The sequence below is a fragment of the Oncorhynchus kisutch genome, linkage group LG1 (genome assembly GCF_002021735.2).
Source record: "Oncorhynchus kisutch isolate 150728-3 linkage group LG1, Okis_V2, whole genome shotgun sequence".
Taxonomy (NCBI): domain Eukaryota; kingdom Metazoa; phylum Chordata; class Actinopteri; order Salmoniformes; family Salmonidae; genus Oncorhynchus; species Oncorhynchus kisutch.
In genome coordinates this window covers 42,331,271-42,352,764 of record NC_034174.2, presented here as the reverse complement: position 1 = coordinate 42,352,764, position 21,494 = coordinate 42,331,271, and the positions used below count along the sequence as shown (strand labels likewise).

At 40.1% G+C, this 21,494-nt stretch overlaps 1 protein-coding gene across 1 annotated transcript; it reads left to right on the top strand.

Moving 5' to 3' along the window:
* The first annotated feature begins 11,259 nt into the window (after positions 1-11,259).
* On the top strand, positions 11,260-20,354 carry LOC109900964 (isotocin receptor-like). Its single transcript, XM_020496936.2, has 2 exons — positions 11,260-12,438; positions 17,743-20,354. The coding sequence occupies exons 1-2, from the start codon at positions 11,508-11,510 to the stop codon at positions 17,994-17,996; spliced, it is 1,185 nt and encodes a 394-aa protein (XP_020352525.1). The 5' UTR covers positions 11,260-11,507; the 3' UTR covers positions 17,997-20,354.
* The last annotated feature ends 1,140 nt before the right edge of the window (positions 20,355-21,494 follow it).

Sequence of the window (21,494 nt, the reverse complement as noted above, 5' to 3'; positions counted from 1 at the left end):
GTTTGTACTCAACCATATTCCTAGTCACATTGCCATGGTTAAATGCGATGGTTTGACCTTTCAGTTTTGAGCGAATCCTGCCATCTATCCACGGTTTTTGATTTGGATATGTTTTTATCGTCACAGTGGGAACAACTTCCCCTATACACTTCCTGATTAAATCAGTCACTGTGTCAGTGTACACGTCAATGTTATTCTCAGAGGCAACCCGGAACAGATCCCTGTCTGTGTGATCAAAACAATCTTGAAGCATGGATTCCAATTGGTCAGACCAGTTTTGAACAGTCCTTACCACAGGAACTTCCTGTTTGAGTTTCTGCCTATAGGAAGGGAAGAGCAGAATGGAGGCATGATCTGATTTGCCGAAGGGAGGGTCGGGGAGGTATTAAAGTCCCAAGCTACAATAAATGCGGCCTCAGGATATGCGTTTTCCATGTTGAGAGCCATCGTGGTATTGGCTTTAGGGGGAATATACACAGCTGTAACCGGAGAGAATTTTCTCAGGAGGTAATGCGGTCGGCATTTGATTGACAGTTTAATAATTAATCTTACTCAACAGTCAATTTACTATTTTCTTATTCTGAATGGGGGTCGAGCTCAAGAATCCAATCGCTCGTTAAGGACTTCATGCAAAAAACCTTAAAGTAAGGTCAAAGTCAGTATAGCTAATAGAACGAATGCATTAGTAAACCCTCTACAATCATGCAGTAATGTTAGTGTACAGTCAGTAAGCAGATACAGCGGCAGGCCCCGGTGGCAATATATTAGTAATACCAAAGCTTACCTTGACTTGGAAGAGTTCCAGTTTTGTGTTGGAAAGTCATAGCCAGCTAGCTAACATAGCATCCCTCTCTTTGAGCAGGGTGTTTCAGTAGTATGAACTAGCTTGTTACATTTGCAAAGTAAGTGAACCTAAAAGTGAAAAAAGACTTCCTTCTTTTAATCAATTATTTGGTGATGTGGTTATATTTAGTGTGGTTTTATATAAAAATGATAACTTGTACATGTTTTGCAATTTAAATGTTTATGAAATTCACTGAGGAGGATGGTCCTCCCCTTCCTCCTCTGAGGAGCCTCCACTGGTGTATGGTTGAGAAAAAGAAAGAGAGGAAGGAAGAGAGAGAGTGTGAGAGGGAGATTATGTTCCTGACCACAATTGTATCCTATTTGTTGCTCCTATCCTCTCCCTCTGTTACTCTCTTCCTCTAGGTCAGTGAAAGTGAAGGAAGTGACATGGAGAGTCAGGGTTCAGCAGCAAAATGCAGGGAGGAAGAGGAGTAAGAGATGATTGGAGGGATAGAGATGTGCTGTGAGAGGAAAGTAGAGGAGGAGAGAGAAGAGGGGGGAGAGGAGAATGGAGGGAGAGGAAAGTGGAGATGGGGAGAAAGAGGGATATGAGGAAGGAGAGGAGGAGGAGGAAGAAGCTGAGGGAGATGACGAAGCAGAGGGAGTAGAGGAAGCAAAGGTAGAGGAAGAGGGAGGGGAAGAGGGAGAAGGAGAGCACACTCGAGAGGGGAGCCTACGTTTCCATGGAGTGTGTCTGCCGCAAGTCCCACCATTCACCCTTGTACCCAGGCCCTGGTCATTAGGGATTAGTCTGTTGTGGAGGATGTCCAGAAATGTGATAATGTGTGCAGTGTTGTATGGGCCTAGGATTGCATGATGGTGAAGGACGCCGTTTTGACTAATAGCCGCACACATTGTTATGTTGCAACCACGTATTCCCGGGACATTGATGATGGCATGGTGTCCGAAGATATTTCTGCCGCAGCTCCTTGTTTTTGCAAGGTTGAAACCTGCCTCGTCCACATATACAGTGCCTTGCGAAAGTATTCGGCCCCCTTGAACTTTGCGACCTTTTGCCACATTTCAGGCTTCAAACATAAAGATATAAAACTGTATTTTTTTGTGAAGAATCAACAATAAGTGGGACACAATCATGAAGTGGAACGACATTTATTGGATATTTCAAACTTTTTTAACAAATCAAAAACTGAAAAATTGGGCGTGCAAAATTATTCAGCCCCTTTACTTTCAGTGCATCAAACTCTCTCCAGAAGTTCAGTGAGGATCTCTGAATGATCCAATGTTGACCTAAATGACTAATGATGATAAATACAATCCACCTGTGTGTAATCAAGTCTCCGTATAAATGCACCTGCACTGTGATAGTCTCAGAGGTCCGTTAAAAGCGCAGAGAGCATCATGAAGAACAAGGAACACACCAGGCAGGTCCGAGATACTGTTGTGAAGAAGTTTAAAGCCGGATTTGGATACAAAAAGATTTCCCAAGCTTTAAACATCCCAAGGAGCACTGTGCAAGCGATAATATTGAAATGGAAGGAGTATCAGACCACTGCAAATCTACCAAGACCTGGACGTCCCTCTAAACTTTCAGCTCATACAAGGAGAAGACTGATCAGAGATGCAGCCAAGAGGCCCATGATCACTCTGGATGAACTGCAGAGATCTACAGCTGAGGTGGGAGACTCTGTCCATAGGACAACAATCAGTCGTATATTGCACAAATCTGGCCTTTATGGAAGACTGGCAAGAAGAAAGCCATTTCTTAAAGATATCCATAAAAAGTGTTGTTTAAAGTTTGCCACAATCCACCTGGGAGACACACCAAACATGTGGAAGAAGGTGCTCTGGTCAGATTAAACCAAAATGGAACTTTTTGGCAACAATGCAAAACGTTATGTTTGGCGTAAAAGCAACACAGCTCATCACCCTGAACACACCATCCCCACTGTCAAACATGGTGGTGGCAGCATCATGGTTTGGGCCTGCTTTTCTTCAGCAGGGTCAGGGAAGATGGTTAAAATTGATGGGAAGATGGATGGAGCCAAATACAGGACCATTCTGGAAGAAAACCTGATGGAGTCTGCAAAAAACCTGAGACTGGGACGGAGATTTGTCTTCCAACAAGACAATGATCCAAAACATAAAGCAAAATCTACAATGGAATGGTTAAAAAATAAACATATCCAGGTGTTAGAATGGCCAAGTCAAAGTCCAGACCTGAATCCAATCACAAATGCTCTCCATCCAACCTCACTGAGCTCGAGCTGTTTTGCAAGGAGGAATGGAAAAAAATGTCAGTCTCTCGATGTGCAAAACTGATAGAGACATACCCCAAGCGACTTACAGCTGTAATCGCAACAAAAGGCGGCGCTACAAAGTATTAACTTAAGGGGGCTGAATAATTTTGCACGCCCAATTTTTCAGTTTTTGATTTGTTAAAAAAGTTTGAAATATCCAATAAATGTCGTTCCACTTCATGATTGTGTCCCACTTGTTGTTGATTCTTCACAAAAAAATACAGTTTTATATCTTTATGTTTGAAGCCTGAAATGTGGCAAAAGGTCGCAAAGTTCAAGGGGGCCGAATACTTTCGCAAGGCACTGTATTAGCTCATGATGCACTGCATCTGCTTCTAGCTCCATGATTCTCTGAAAGAGACAAGACAAAACAATGTAGCACAGTATGAAAAGACAGGGATCTGTCAATATGATGTAGCACCATCCATTTCCAGATCCAGTACCAATGATAGGGTAGTATAGCTTACCTGCACAGATTCATATCTCAGTTGTTTTACAAGATCTGCGTTTCTTTTGAAAGGGACTCTGTACAGCTGCCTCATCCTAATTCTGTTGTGTTTCAGTAGACGAGACAGTGCAGAGAGACTCACTCTGTTGACGCTTTGGAATATGGTGTTATCTGCCATTATGTGGTCCTGCAGTTCTCTGAGTCTGATGCAGCTATTTGCAATGACCATATTTACAATATGGGTCTCCTCCTATTGGGGTGAACAGTCGACCTCTTCCACCAGATACTGGTTTTCTTGCAGTTCTGTTAAAACATTTGAATGGTTTTAGTGATAGATCCTTCTCATTATGAAAGTACAGTATATATTACTGTACCAGTAAGACTACAGCACTTACAGTTACTTACCGGTTCTCATTTCAAAATATCTGGATGATAAATGCAACAGTATAGCGGCTCAGAATTTGTTGAACCCAACATGGTCAACCACGGTCACTCTGATTTCATCAGTTATTTTGTTCCTGACTCCCCTTCCTCTTCAACTGCCCAGTCCTCTCCTTCTCCCCCATCCTACTTCACCTCCTCCTCCTCTTACTTCTTCATCTTCTCCTCCTCGTCCTCCTCTTCCTCCTCTAGTTCTCACCCCTCTTCCTCTCTGTCCAATATTGGCCTCTATTGTTGTCCAAACCAAATGTTTACCTGTGGCCTATTTATATTGCTCAAGCTCTGATTTGTAAGTGAACTCATGATCTAAAAGTGTTTTCACATGTGTCAATGTGGAAAGGCAATTGGCGAAATAGTGTAGCAATGTAGAGACCAATGTTTACAGTTTTTCTCGCAGTGTGTTATTAAATTGCAAACTGAGTGTAAAGCAATGAGTTGTGTTTACAGTTTTGTAAAAAGTGTGTAATAAAATTACAAACTGAGTGTAAAGCAGAGTTTGGCACACTTGGTAAATGTATTGGCTACAAGTGTTAATGGTTTCAGAAATAGTGCTTCAAGAATCACTGTTAGTGTTTAAGCATTCAGAAAAAACTGTAAAGAGAGAACACGCTAATGAGGAAAGGATTTGTCATGACCAATTGGAACCTTATGATTTTACTGTATATGATCATTATTAGACTGTGATTTGATATAGAACATTATTAATTTGGTATCCATTGATATCAAGTTTCAAGTTTTTATTGTCACGTGCACAAGTACAGTGAAATTATTTTCTTGCAAGCTATTTCCCAACAGTGCAGTAATCAATATCAATGTAGTACTAAATATAACATAAGGTAGAAAAAAACACGACAAATAAATATAAGAAATGAGAAGAACACAAGAAAGTAAGTTAGCTATATCCAGGGTCAGTTCCAATACCATATTTACAATGTGCAGGGATACTGGAGTGGTAGAGGTGGATATATAAAGGTGTGTGTGTGTGTGTGTGTGTGTGTGTGTGTGTGTGTGTGTGTGTGTGTGTGTGTGTGTGTGTGTGTGTGTGTGTGTGTGTGTGTGTGTGTGTGTGTGTGTGTGTGTGTGTGTGTGTGTGTGTGTGTGTGTGTGTGTGTAGTCTTGTGAGTGTGCATAGAGTCAGTGCAAAATACAAAAATGATCCCGTGGGTTGGAAGGTCCTATACAGTGCCTTCAGAAAATATTCACATCCCTTGACATTTTCCGCATTTTGTTGCATTACTAAATTTAAAATCGATTAAATTGAGATTGTTTGTCACTGGCCTACACATAATAACCCATAATGTCAAATCGGTATTAGGTTTTAGACATTTTTTACAAATGAATTACAAATGAAAAGCTAACATGCCTAAAGTCAATTCAACCCATTTGTTGGCAATTAAGCCTAAATAAATTCAGGAGTAAAAATAAGTTGCATGGGCTCACTCTGTGTGCAATAATAGTGTTTAACATGAATGACTACCTCATCTCTGTACCCCATACATAAAATTATCTATTATCTATTATGAATTTCAAAAACAGATTCAACAACAAAGACCCCCCCCACCCCGACATTGAATATCCTTTTGCACATGGTGATGTTATTCATTACACTTTGGATGGTATATCAATACTACAGTCACTACAAAGATACAGGCATCCTTCTTAACTCAGTTACAGAAGAGGAAGGACACCGCATAGGGATTTCACCATGAGGCCAATGGTGATTTTAAAACAATTACAGAGTTTAATGGCAGTGATAGGAGAAAACTGAGAATGGTTCAACAACATTGTAGTTGCGCCACAATGCTAACTTAATTGACAGATGAAAAGAAGGAAACCTGTAGAGAATTTAAAAAATCCAAAATTTTTGCATTCTATTTGCAACAAGGCACTGAAGTAATACTGCAAAGAACGTGGAAAATCAATTATTTTTTGGTCCTGAATACAAAGTGTTATGTTTGGGGCAATACAACACATCACTGAGTACCACTCTTCATATTTTCAAGCATGGTGGTGGCTGCATCATGTTATGTATATACTTATGATTGTTAAGGACTGGGGAGTTTGTCAGCATAAAACTGAATGGAGCTAAGCACAGGCAAAATCCTAGAGGAAAACCTGTTTGAGTGTGCTTTCCACCAGAGACTGAAAGATGAATTCACCTTTCAGCAAGACGATAACCTAAAACACAAGGCCACATTTATGCCGGAGTTGCTTGCCAAGTAGACAGTGAATGTGGCCAAGTGGCCTAGTTACAGTCTTCACTTAAATCTACTTGAAAATATATGGCAAGACCTGAAAATGGTTGTCTAGCAATGATCAACAACCAATTTGACAGTGTTGGAAGAATTTTGAAAATAATATTGGGCAAATGTTGCACAATCCAGATGTGGAAAGCTCTCACACACTCTCACACACACACGCACACACACACACACACACACACACACACACACACACACACACACACACACACACACACACACACACACACACACACACACACACACACACACACACACAATCCCCTATCATGCTACTCCATATTCTCCAGGGCCAAGTGGCCTAGTTACAGTCTTCACTTAAATCTACTTGAAAATATATGGCAAGACCTGAAAATGGTTGTCTAGCAATGATCAACAACCAATTTGACAGTGTTGGAAGAATTTTGAAAATAATATTGGGCAAATGTTGCACAATCCAGATGTGGAAAGCTCTCACACACTCTCACACACACACGCACACACACACACACACACACACACACACACACACACACACACACACACACACACACACACACACACACACACACACACACACACACACACACACACACACACACACACACACACACACACACACACACACACACACAATCCCCTATCATGCTACTACTGTACTGTCATCAGGAACTATAATTCCATATTTCTAGAGGTACTATTTAGCAATTGGATTTTGCCAATGACACCACTCTGTACTAAAATCATCACAGCAAAGACCAACAGATGTTTTTTCCGCAGCACGCTGTACCAAAATCATCAGAACAAAGACCAAATAACCTTTTTCTACAACACTCTGTACCAAAGTAATCACAGCAAAGACCATCAGATCATAAGAGAGGATGACTGACCACAGAAAAGTACATCAAAACATTGGCTCTAATGGATGTTCAGAGCATCGTTAGAGGAGACAGAACAAATAAACCAAAGAGAGGAAAAGAGAGATGAAAAGAGAAGATACAAGATAAGAGCATAGATTAATTTGAAAGGTCATACTGAATATGAGGGTTGGTGCTTTGTGGTTGTATGTAAATATTGGTGCTTTGTGGTTGTATATGTATGATGGACATTGATTGTGGTGTAAACAAAGTAGGAGCTATAATTGACACAGAATGTTATCTAAAAGTTATCTATAATCTGTCTTGTTTTTTTTTTTACCTCAGAGAGAAGCCTTGAATTTGAGCGAGATGTGAGGAGCAAGGAAAGGAGCCACTGTGTGATATCTCCACACACTCCTAAGAGCAGACATGACAGGGATTTTGGTACCAGACACACCATTTTGCTAAATTTCACACACTAAAATGATTATCATTGTTTCACTATCTAATCGTGGCATATTATATTAGTTTGAAATCTATCATTTGATGGTTTCATTGCAGAGAGACTATATGCTATATATCCACCTCCCTCTCAGATAAATAATTAGTACAGCTAGGTTTTACACAGGCAAATGTAACAAGTAACTACATTTTTTAATAAAGAACTGTACATAATATGATACAAGTGAAAATATTTTTTAATTAAGAGAATCGATACAGTAATATTAGATTTGAATGTAAAACATCTACATTTGACACAGAGCAGATGCTCTTATCCAGAGCGACTTACAATTTGTGCATTCATCTTAAGATAGCTAGGTGCGACAACCACAGTCAACTATACATTATACAAACATCCCATTCCAGCTTAACAATGGAGATATATCCATGAATAAAAATCTACTTTTCACACACATGAATGTACCCATAAGCAATCATTTCTGATGAAAAGACACAAATGTGGAAAAACTGGTGTATATAGCGTTTCGGAAATAAACTCTTCGAATATTGCTCATCGATATGTTTTTTCCTGGAATTTGTAACAGCCAAATATAATGTTTGATAGTGCTTTGATTTACATATTCTCCAGGGTGGAGGTTTACTGTGATAATGTTTTACAGTTCTACAACTTTAAAACCTTGGCACACGTCCAGTGAGAATGTGATTGTGATCCAAGCCCAGATGGTAAACCTTGTCACGTCCCCACTCCCCCTTAACTCTCCATCCACCTGTGGGACTAAATCTAATCTAATATTTTTTATGTTTATTTTTGAGGGGAAAGATTGGCAGCATTTTCTATGATGTTCTCTGCATCCTGATTATGCTTAAGAGCCAAATGTGAGAGAGCGTGAGGGATAGGAAACAAAATGTTTAATCAGACACAAAGCAGACTTGTTGTGGTCAATTGAAGGAGGAAAACTAGAGAGGACTGTGAGTCACCTGGAGTTCTTCTCACAACAGCACAAAGTAAATATCTATTTTCAGACACAGGCTGACTGACACATTCAGTAGTCCCACTGATCCTGTATAGTAGCTGTGCTTTGTTTTAATGGAATCAACACATCCATTTCACCCAATTTGCCATTAAATTGCACTATTTTCTTTTGCTGTAAGTATAAGGCTTTTAGGCATGTTGTACCTCCACCACTCAAATAAATTGCACTTTCTCAGCTCTGGGAGTGGAGTGCACTCCGTGTGTAGTGCAGTTCTACATTCTGTGCCAGTTTTCAAAGAGTACCTTACAAACTTTTCAACAGTAACACAGGACATTGACTCTTAGACACTTGGAACATTGAGCAAATAATGATTTAGAATACATTGGTATGAAAATGCATAAGTAATAATAAGGTGCTATGCAACCCTCTCAAATTGAAATTAAATGGTCGGAGTGTTTCCATGAAGTAGAAGTTGAGAAAGCATCCCAAATAGCACCAGTTTCCCTATAGGGCACTCCTTTTCCCTTTATGGGGCCCATAGGGCACTGGCCAAAAGTAGTGCACTATGTAGGGAATAGGTTGCTATTTGGAACAAAATCTTACTGTTTGGAATTGGCACAATATACAGTAATCACATTAAGTTAATCAGTTCATGGATAGCATATAACATCCTAGAACATCATAGGGGGTAGTTTTCTTAGGAAATGTTCTTATGTGTTTGACTAGAAAACATAAAAAAACGCTGTTTTTATTTATTTAAGTGACATTGGCAGAGAAGCTGGTGTTTAGCGAATATATTGTCATGGGTGTTGTTCGTAAGGTTTATACAAATCTCCACTGTTGAAAACTAAATGTTAGTCTAAAAGAAATGTAAGATAATGTCTAGATGATTTTTATGGTGGAGATGAAGTTCACAAAGTTGCTGGGCTGATGAGACAGTGGATTGCGCAGTCAGATGGAACAGAATAAATGTTAACGTAATACATTTAGCTGGTGGTAACTTGTGGAATAGACACAGGCTGGAATGAGGTTTTAACCAATCAGCATTCAGGATTAGACCCACCCATTGTATAAATAAAGTATATTGACACAGGTATGGTGCTGGAGTTAATATTTGTTTGATACCCACGCAAGCCGATGGAGATGTGAGAGTACTTTTCCTATTCTGAGGTTGTGAATTGAATTGTCCCTCATTAACAATACCAGGGATAATTGAGTTTCACACCCTCGGGACTTTCATGGCAGTACATTAAAAACAGTTAGAATCAGACTAAACAAGAGGTCAATGGGTGTGGCCTTTTATTTGTTAAAATAAGGACAAATGGAGGCAGGGGAAGAGGAGTTATGTAAAATGATTGAATTATCATATTCATATTCTATTCCCCTAACATGGTTTGTCTATTAAATCTGCTCAGTTTAAGTTTCAGGTTGAAGTTACATTTGAGGTTATTAGCCATGTGTTGGTATACTGTATGCATGCACTGGAATGATTGGATTAAGGGCTTTCATAAAGTACATAGGCCTAGTAATAGAGTACATAGGCCTAGTAATAGAGTACATAGGCCTAGTAATAGAGTACATAGGCCTAGTAGGGCTCCTGAGTGGTGCAGTGCTCTAAGTCACTGCATCTCAGTGCAAAAAGCATCACTACAGTCCCTGGTTTGGATCCAGGTTGTATCACATCCGGCCGTTATTGGGAGTCCCATAGGGCGGCACACAATTGGCTCAGCGTCGTTCGGGTTTGGCCGGGGTACGCCATCATTGTAAATAATAATTTGTTCTTAACTGACTTGCCTAGTTAAATAAAGGTTCAAATAAAACATTTAAGTGTATTTATTTGATTTTATTCATTGAACTACAGTTCAATAAATGGATACATGTGATTGTTGCTATCCCTGCATGCAAATTACGTTTCTCACTGATAAACCCCTAACGCACATCCAGAAAACACTGTTGAAAATAAAATTGTGGCGTCTGGAGATTGATTGTAGCCTAGAGATGTCGAGGTAACCTTCTCTGTATGAATTGATACTGAATAGAGCAAATACTTTTCATGCGTAAAACAGTGTCCCAGTTAAACATCTATTGGTGAATCCACTGATAACGCATTTTGTTTTAATTACTGTCAAAACAAAAAATGCATGTCCTGCGTTAATTACAGATTGGAAGATCATTCATACCGTGGCTTGCATAGCCATCTAGCGATGGCCGTTAGTATCTCAGCCGCTCCTCCGCCGAGACGATAGTGCTACCAATAAGGATGCGGGACACATTGCGCGCGGGCAGAGGGCGGTTCGAAGCTTCTTCAACTTGGTATACTGTGCTTGAAGCATTTCATTAGACCTCATGCACGCTGCACAGACACATAGGGATGCGGTAAGCAAAAGCCTTTCTTGAAAAAATCTCTGCACACGAGTTGTGTAAGGTTGGAAGGTCTCAGACTTTATAATACGGTATGTAAAGGAATATTAATTATTCTAAAGTTATCATTTTGATCATGATTAGCATGTATGATTGAAATTATAATTAGTAAGATTATTGTGATTATTATAATTAGTATATTATTTGTAGCCTATTAATATTGTCGACATTGATTGATTAATTGATTTCGCAAGTATAATTGCACATTGCGCATATCATATTTATGTATTAATTCATCCATGTTCGATTTTTTTTTGTCACTTTGACTGGTAAACATTATTTTTGTTTTTGTTTACCTAGAACGTGGTTCTATCTCTCATAGACTACGCCTAATTGGGACACCTCCTTACGATTGGAATTAATTTAGCCTTTATAGGCCTACCGTCGAAACATGTAAACGGAAAACAAACTTGTTAAACTTTTGAAAAACGGGAAATTATAAACAAATGAACAAGGAACAGATGAGTATCCAGTAAGTCTCTCACCTCACTGATCTCTGGTGCTGGAAGCAGTGTTTTTGCGCTCAGGGTGAAACGCTTTAGTGGCCAGTTAACGAATGAATGATGGAGGACCAGCGAGACCAAGACCTGTGGGCGATGATGAACGATTCATGGACCAACTCGAGTCGCGGTGGAAACGAGACGGGTACCAGGAACCAGACCGGCGTTAACCCCCTGAAGCGGAACGAGGAGGTGGCCAAAGTGGAGGTGACCGTTCTTGTCCTCGTCCTGCTGCTCGCGTTGGCCGGTAACCTTTGCGTCCTCTTGGCTATACATACGAGCAAGCACAGCCACTCTCGAATGTACTACTTCATGAAGCACCTCAGTATTGCGGACCTGGTGGTGGCAATATTCCAGGTCCTCCCGCAGCTCATATGGGACATTACATTTCGCTTCTACGGGTCTGATTTACTGTGCAGGCTGGTGAAGTACCTACAGGTTGTCGGGATGTTCGCGTCCACCTACATGCTTGTTCTAATGTCCATAGACAGATGCTTGGCGATATGTCAGCCCCTCCGCTCTCTGCACAAGAGGAAGGACTGTTTTTATGTGATTGCTTGTTGGATGCTTAGTCTGGTTTTCAGTACCCCACAAGTGTACATATTTTCCTTGAGGGAGGTGGGCAACGGAGTTTATGACTGTTGGGGAGACTTCGTAGAACCCTGGGGCGCCAAGGCGTACATTACATGGATTAGTCTTACAATCTACATCATTCCAGTGGCTATTTTAAGTATTTGCTATGGCCTGATAAGTTTTAAAATATGGCAAAACTTTAAAATGAAAACCAGACGGGATCAGTGTATGTCTCTGACACCGCGGACGTCGAAAGGTGCAGCGCTCTCTCGGGTGAGCAGCGTGAGGCTCATATCAAAAGCGAAGATCCGAACTGTCAAAATGACTTTTGTCATTGTCGTAGCTTATATTGTTTGTTGGACTCCTTTTTTCTTCGTACAAATGTGGTCGGCATGGGACCCTGCTGCACCCAGAGAAGGTAAACTATAAACGGCTTTATGCATGCATTACACACTGCTTTATATATGGTTGGGGTTATAAGGAGGGAGGCACAGAGAGTGACATGTCATTAGTTGGAGAATTTATTTTTCTCCTGTCTCTCTCCTGGTGCTATTTGTCACTATCTGAACAAGTCAAATGTTGTTTTAGTAAGAGAGTTATGGATTTGCTCATAAGCAGATTTGCTTTTTGATCCGGATCAAATGACTGGCTCAATTCTGTCTTATGTAGCAAAATTTGATTTATTTTTTATTTTTTACATTGGATAAAAGTAGAGACTCAGAGCTAGAAAATGGTATATTATACACTACAGTTGAGGAACAATGGAAAAGTAATTCTGCTTTGAAAGTTGATAAACTTGTAACCCCACTTTTGAGAAAATGGCCATTGAATGTTTTAGAGAGCTCTTCTTTCTCTACACCCATTCAGAACCATTCACACCCTCTTAAACCCGATCCCCACCCATCTCTTTAAGGATTCACATGTGAGGCCATGTGCTAAACAGAGTGAGTACGGTGGTGTACTAAACAACCAAAGATTTCAAGACTAAAAGCTGGTTTTAACTACGTCTGTAAACAGTTACATTATGACTGATACAGTTACATTATGAACATTCTATTGTTGTCCATTCTATTGTCGTCCGACATCAAACTTGTCTTTGTCGTTATGAAAAAGTATGAACACAAAAATGACGGGCTGCATGACATCAACAGCCTGGTGGTCCAAAGAAAGCAGGTATATTTTAACACCAATAAACCCATCTGTTTAAAAATGAATTTAGTATATGTCAATCTTGAAAACCAGGCAAATAAAAGCAACTTTCTAACCATGTTTTTGTTTGTTTCTAGCTTGTTAGCTAGCTAGCTAATGTTAAGTTAGCTGGCTAGCCAGTTCAAATAATGACCATATCATATAGCTTACAACACCTTAACTTTAGCTAATTTGTATTCATTATTACAGGAAAATAAACTCACAGCAAGATCCTTATTTAAAAGTTAATGGCGAGCTAATTGCAGAAAATAGCTTACGGTTGTGAGTGTGACAAAATAAAAGCAGGGCATTCTACTGGAAAAATTTTGAACTTAGACACTGTCTCGTTGGGCTAAAGTTATATCCCAATTTGACTTTAGTGCAGGTCATGTTGTTCTTCACAAAACCGTCTCTGGTAAACACACACACTGTATCAAATAAATCAAAGTTTATTTGTCACATGCACAGGATATAGAAGGTGTAAATGGTACAGTGAAATGGTTACTTGCATAGTCTTTTGTTTAGAAATGTAATTAACTAGTTAGCTAAACAATGAACCATAATCCCAACTCATAATGTTACTATCCTGCATGAATCTGTAGCTAAAGCTAATCAACTAGGTTCAATGTTAGCTAGCTAGCTAACATTGGGCTATAACTAGCAATGCAAATGGTTCTGAGATACCAATAATATTACTACACAGAACGTACACATAACGTTAGCTAGCGTGCCAGCCAGCTAACGTTATCTAGCTAGCTAACAGTATGCTTTAACTTGCAATGAAAATTACTTTCTGACAAATTTAGAAACGTATAGTATCTGAAAATCTAGCTAGACTATCTTACCCGAATAAATGGAAAAAAAACTTCTCCCTCTCTGTCACAGATGCCATGGTTGCCCTTAGTTTGAAGATGTAATCCGGAGACAGGTGTTCTTTACAAAAGCCTTTTGTGCATAATTTTTTCGACTCCCTTCCCATATTTGCAATCAAACACTTTTGCAGTTCTTCGTGATATATTTCCAAAAGCCGTGTTATGAGGGATTACCTACACATACTGAGCAGCTCAAATTATAGACAGGAGCGTGCTACATGTCAGACCTATCCAAACTCATTATCTGCATGTCCAGCCCATCCATTATCTAAGCCAATCATGGCAAGAGGGAAGATTCCTGTCTTTTTCAGTGGCTAAACCAACTATGATCGTAATTTAACCATTTTATTTGTATTAACACATGGCATACAATTGTGTTATTAAGGCACATGAAAGTTCACATGTTCCAGGCATTTCTGCCAAAAAACGCATTTTGATAAAACATTTACGTTTTTGTTCAAATGCCTCTCCTGTAAAGTAGTGACACGCGACATATGCCTAGTTTTCTTAAATGAGTCACAAATGCCAACATGTATAATATAATCACAACCGGCAGTGATTTGGAGTCCCATAGGGCGGCGCACAATTGGCCCAGCGTCGTCCAGGTTTAGCCGGTGTAGGCTGTCATTGTAAATAAGAATTTGTTCCTGACTTGCCTAGTTAAATAAAGGTAATACATAAATAATAATAGTAAAGGATATGGACACCCTTTCAAATGAGAGGATTCAGCTATTTCAGCCACATCCGTAGCTGAGAGGTGTATAAAATCGAGCACACAGCCATGCAATCTCCATAAACAAACATTGGCAGTAGAATGGCGTTACTGAAGAACTCAGTGACTTTCAACGTGGCACAGTCATAGGATGCCACCTTTCCAAGTAGTCAGTTTGTGTAATTTCTGCCCTGCTAGAGCTGCTCCGATCAACTGTAAGTGCTGTTTTTGGGAAGCGGAAAGTCTAGCAGCAACAACGTCTGAGCCGCAAAGTGGTAGGACACAAGCACAAAGACCCGGACCACCAAGTGCTGAAGCCCGTAGCACGTAAAAATCATCTGTCCTTGATTGCATCACTCACTAATGAGTTCCAAACAGCCTCTGGAAGCAAAGTCAGCAAAATAACTGTTCGTCGGGAGCTTGATGAAATGGGTTTCAATGGCCGAGCAGCCGCACAAAAGCTTTAAATACAATCCATAGATACACCTCAAAATGGAAACAACCAAATTAGGGGATGAGGAGGAGAAAGTAGCAGTTATACATTCCAATAGCCCTGCAGAGCCCGTTGAGCGTTAAGGGGGGGTAAATGTACTGTGACATCAATGTGTCAGCCTTGGGACCTCTGGACGTGGGGGAGGCTGGGAGCAACTCAGGTTGTGAATGAGCACTGTAATTTGAAAAGTCAAATATAAAAATGAAATGTATGTTCTTGACATGGCCTATCAGTGTAAAAATGTCTCCTTCAGCCAACCAAAAAGTGTTTGAAAGCTTCAGCCCCCTCTTTTGTTTACCCATTCATCAGTAAAATGGGATTTTCCACCGGTCTGGGTTCAAATACTATTTGTAATACTTTCACATACTTCGACTGTGATATGTGATTGTATCACCTAGCTGTCTTAAGATGAATGCACGTACTGTAAGTTGATCTGGATAAGATCCTTTGATAAATGTAAAAGTATGCTTGATTTAATGTAGCTTGCATGTTGTAATGAACCAATAGCAAAATGCGAACCCCGCCCACCTGGTACTCCAGGCATGCTAAAGCAAAACATCTATGTAATAGAAACATTTAAACACTTTTTTGAACTTAGGTCTGATGTCTTGTGGTCATGGCCATTCCTTAGGCCTTCGGTCCATAAGTGATACAGATGGTGTCTGTGGCAATGATTTGCACCGGTGTCTGCCTGAGTTGTCACAGTGAGCCTATTTGTCAGCTTCGCTCTGAACGCCTGTCAAGGCCATTAATGTTGAGGAAATAGAACAGTGGATATACTGTATGACTATGTCATTTGGCGTGTGATTCATTCTCTGGATGGTGAGAATCATGAGCTGGTCCATGCTTCATAATGGCCATGGCCTCCTGCGCCAAGCTAATCTAAAATTCAAGGCCTTATTTGGGCAAAAGTCCATTCTCCGTGCTCTCTCCTCCATGCTCTCTCCTCCATGACCCGGAAACCGAGTCCTTCCCAGAAGAGTTTTAAATCTGCCAAAACCCACGTTGAATCAGCTATTGTTTTCATGAAGGAGAAAAGCATGCAAACATTTAAAAACAATATGCTACTTATCCCTTTATCTATACGATGTCTGCACAACAAACTGTATTTGTTTTTATCACTTTATACATTTATTTTGGGATTCCAACCTGTAAACGTAATTTTCCTGAGGGAGCACGACAAGGAGTCTCATTTCATACAAGCGCATTTTCGTTCACTTTCCCTCTCCTGGCCGCCTCTCTGAGATTACCTTTGACCTTTTTTCAAAAGGAAGCCAGAGAGGACAGAGGAGGAGGATGCAGAGTTGAGCTAATCTAATTGAGAAAAGGCCTGTGTCTTTGCACAAATTAAGATCCAAGACCAGAGAAGGATCTACAGTCTTAATGACAACATCCAGCGAGATGGCCTCTCTCTCTCTCTCTCTCTCTCTCTCTCTCTCTCTCTCTCTCTCTCTCTCTCTCTCTCTCTCTCTCTCTCTCTCTCTCTCTCTCTCTCTCTCTCTCTCTCTCTCTCTCTCTCTCTCTCTCTCTCTCTCTCTCTCTCTCTCTCTCTCTCTCTCTCTCTCTCTCTCTCTCTCTCTCTCTCTCCCCTAGTGGAGGTAGCACAACACAATATTAATTGGATGATTTCAGGAATAATGAGTGCACCTGACAAGAGTCTCTCTCTGTGCATGATTAATACATGAGTAGGAGAAAACTATTAATACATGGGTACGCCCATGGTGACTTATAATTGACACCTGTTCAGCTGTTCAGCTCTCAACTCTCCTAATTTATTATTTTAGCACCTAGCAACTCAGACGCTCGTTGGTGCGCACGAGCAGTGTGGGTGCAATGATTGAATAACATGTATGTGTAAATTGATTTTGCAGAGTTTACGCACGCGACGTGACTGGTGTGGTCAGCATGTAGGGTCATGTATAAAGATGCTGGGCAGGCCATTATTTTGGCTACCGTGGCTACAGGGCACGAGTGTTCACTGAATGGTTTGCATGAAAACAATGTAAACCATATGCAATGGCTGTCTCAGTCACAAAATCTCAATCCTATTGAACACTCATGGGAAATTCTGGTGCGATTTCTGCCAACAATAAAACACGACATGATGGAATTTCTTGTGGAGGAATGGTGTCGCATCCGTCGAATAGAGCTCCAGACACTTGTACAATCTATACCAAAGTGCATTGAAGCTGTTCTGGTTCGTGGTGGACCAACGCCCTATTAAGATCAAATCAAATCAAATCAAATTTATTTATATAGCCCTTCGTACATCAGCTGATATCTCAAAATGCTGTACAGAAACCCAGCCTAAAACCCCAAACAGCAAGCAATGCAGGTGTTTAAGACACTTTATGTTGGTGTTTCCTTTATTTTGGCAGTGACCTGTGTATTGAAAGCTGTCGACAGGTGAAAATGACGGTATCTATAAAGCCTTCCTTCTCTCTCTCTTTATCCTAGACATGGCGTTCATCATTGCCATGCTGCTGGCCAGTCTGAACAGCTGCTGTAACCCGTGGATCTATATGTTCTTCGCTGGCCACCTGTTCCATGACCTGATGAGGTGCTTCATCTGCTGCTCCTCACAGTACCTGAAGGCCTCACAGTGCGGAGGGTGTGACCGCCAGCAGAGCCGCAGGAGCGTCTCCACCTCCACCTTCGTCATCAAGAACCATAGTAGTCAGAGGAGCATCACTCAGACCACCAGCACATGAGGAGTGAGGACCATGGAGGAGATGAGTTGGGGTGAAACAGGAACTCACTACTCCCGAAAGCCCTTCTTCATATCAGTCAAAGAGGGGGTTGCATGGTGAAGACTTAGATCTTCACCATGCAATGCTTATCGATGGGGTGGGCCAGATACCAGCAAGAGGTGCAGCACACAGATCTCCAGCACATAAGACCATGAAGAGAGGTTAAGCTGCGTACTCTAAACCTGAAAGACCTTCATCCGAGGCTTGGTGTGGGCCAGGTACCGCTGTAAGACCAGGGCCTCATTTCCCAGAGCCTTTGTAGCGTTAAGATCATCGTTAGAATGATCTTACGATGTATCTTTAGTAGCCAAGCTGTTTCCCAAAACCATCATTACGAAAATTGCACTTGAAAACCCTCATTCGTTTCCAAATGCCTCAGACCACTCATAGAACAGCTAAGTGCATCGTTAGTGTGCATTGCCCTTTTATTCACAGAATATCTTAGCCTAAAGATCTTGATTCTATGTTCAGCTCTCTGTCTGACTGTGACCGCCGATAACTTCTGAACGAAGTTCAATACAGATATAACGTTGCCCAAGTATTTGCCATTGTTATAAGTGGAGGATAAAACAATGCTTCAAATTAAAACTGAGATGACTTAATTGAAAGATAAATAGGCTACATGGGCCTATTCAGTGCCTTCAGAAAATGTTCACACCCCTTGACTTTTTTCCACATTTTGTTGTGCTACAGCCAGATTTGAAATATCCCATAATATCAAAGTGGAATTGTGCTTTTGAAAATGCATAAACAATGAAAAGCTAAAATGTTTTGAGTCAATAAGTATTCAACCACTTTGTTATGGCAAGTCTAAATAAGTTCAGGAGTAAAAATGTGCTTAATAAGTCACATAATAATTTGCAACGAGCCACTTTGTGTGCAATTATCTGTAAAGTCCCTCAGTCGAGCAGTGAATTTCAAACACAGATTCAACCACAGAGATCATGCGGTTTTCCAATTCCTCGCAAAGAAGGACACCTATTGGTAGATGGGTAAAAAATAAAAAAAGCAGACATTGAATATCCCTTTTAGTATGATGAAGTTATTAATTACACTTTGGATGCTGTATCAATACAACCAGTCACTACAAAGATACAGGCATCCTTCATAACTCAGTTGCAGAAGAGGAAGGAAACCACTTAGGGATGTCACCATGAGGCCAATGGTGATTTTAAAACAGTTACAGAGTTTAATGGCTGTGATACGAGAAAACTGAGGATGGATCAACCACATTGTAGTTACTCCACAATACTAACTTAAATGACAGTGAAAAGAAGGAAGCATGTACAGAATAAAATATTCCAAAACATGTGTCCTTATTGCTATATGGCACTAAAAGTAAAACTGCAAAATTTTGGCCAAGAAATTAACTCTATGTCCTGAATACGAAGTGTTATGTTTGGTGCAAATCCAACACCTCACTTAGTACCACTTTTCATATTTCAAACATGGTGGTTCTGCATCATGTTATGGGTAGTGTATGCTTGTTATCGTCGGTTATAACATTTACTCTGTGTTTTAGTCTCACAAACCTCTCCAGCACGTTACTGAAATCCCTCTAACATGAACATTTTCTGAGGAAGAAATGTATTTTGCCCATAAGTTGTTGCCCATAGTTCAAGTTATGGTATGTCTTTGTAGCACACATATTCATTCCTGTTTCATTTTAGTTTTCCATATACTGTACAGCTGATGATCAGACTGTCAGTCAATGTGTACCATAAATCAAATGATTTCATCTCCACCTGTATGGCTTTTTAAGGAAACTTTTAAAAGAGACTGTGGTTCCGCGCAAACCTTTCCCCTCCTACTCTTCTTCAGCAAAAAGGTTACATTGAATTCTTATTATGTTCACTTGACGTAAGATTTGTTTCTACACACAGCTCTATTACTCTCTGTATTTCTCAGGTCTAGGTAGAGAAACTCAGCAGAGCTTATTCACACACCAAGCTGACCTTTCAGTCACCACAATAACAAAATGGGAAATAGAATGAAACCTGTTCTCTTGGTGACCTTACTGCTCAGCCAGGGATATTGCATTGTTATTGATCTCTACACAGAGAGATGTTAGATTAGATTGCCTATATCTTCAAACCATGGAGGGGATATTAAAGACACTTTATTGTTATTTATCTAAGGCTGTGTGTCCCAATTTGCACCTTTTTCCCTATACACTGCACTACTTTTGACCTGGGCGTATAGGGTTCTGGTAAAAATGTAGTGTAGAGGAATAGGGCTCAATTTCTGACGCAATGTAAGTTACACTGTAGCATTGTAAAATAATAAACGTGCATATGCTTTGAAATGTGCTCCAACACATGTATATTTGTTCTTTATTGTTGTGTGGGTGAATACAGTAGATCAACGCAGGTGTTATTTTGTGTATATATGTATCTGCTCATTCACCTTTCCAGTAGGTTTCGCCAACTTTTTCTAGCGTGAGAGCTACTTTATTTTATTTTTTTATGAAACGTCGCGAGCTACAATTGAAATTCATAGCTTTTAAATAGACTATTCGTTTTACTCCTCGGTGTACAAGACATGTGTTTTTTTTTGTCAATATACCTTAAAAAATAATGGTTAATAAACAACTCTAATGGTGGCCGATAAAATGTTGAAAATTATTTGTAAGACTGCCTGAAATTTCAGACTATTTTGACCTTCCATGGTGACATAACCATGCAGGCAATTAGTTAATAGACCAATAAGAAAGATATTTCCAAACCTTTCTGTCAATAACAGCAAATTTTCAGTTTTCCCCTCCCCACTCAGACCACTCCTAGACAGTCCTAGTTAAATTATTGCTCGAGAAACTGGTCTTTGTTAAGAAGCTATTTTATTTTATTTTTGAATATTTAATTCGGAAACAATCACAGCAAGGTACTTAATTGTTACTCAGAAATGATTTGATTTTGAGATAAAGGTCCAATGTATCTGTTTTTAAGTAGGAGAGGAATGTGTTGGTCTAGCGATCTTCTCCTGTTAAGTGTAGTGCTGCAGCACATGTCATGGCGGAGTTTTCAAAACAAGGGCCACCCAATTGATGCAAATTGTCATACTATCTTTATATCAGGTAAGCCAGCCTGGTCTTATAGACTAGAGGTAACATAGTAAATGTAAATCCGTATGTTACGTTTGGTATGGTTACATAAGACAGATGGTTACTTAAGGCAACAACGAAAGTGGGGTAGGCGTATAAAGCGAATGTCTAGCAACCCAAAGGTTGTGAGCTTGAATCAACTACTTAATACTGTTTAGCTACTTTGCAATTACTTAGCATGCTAGCCAACCCTTCCCACGAACCCTAACCCTAACCTTAACCCTTTTAGCTAACTCTTCCCCTAACCCTAACCTTAACTCTTTTAGCCAACCCTTCCCCTAACCTTAACCCTTTAACCTAACTCATAACTCATAAACTTAACCCTAACCCCTAACCCCTAGCCTAGCTAATGTTAGCAA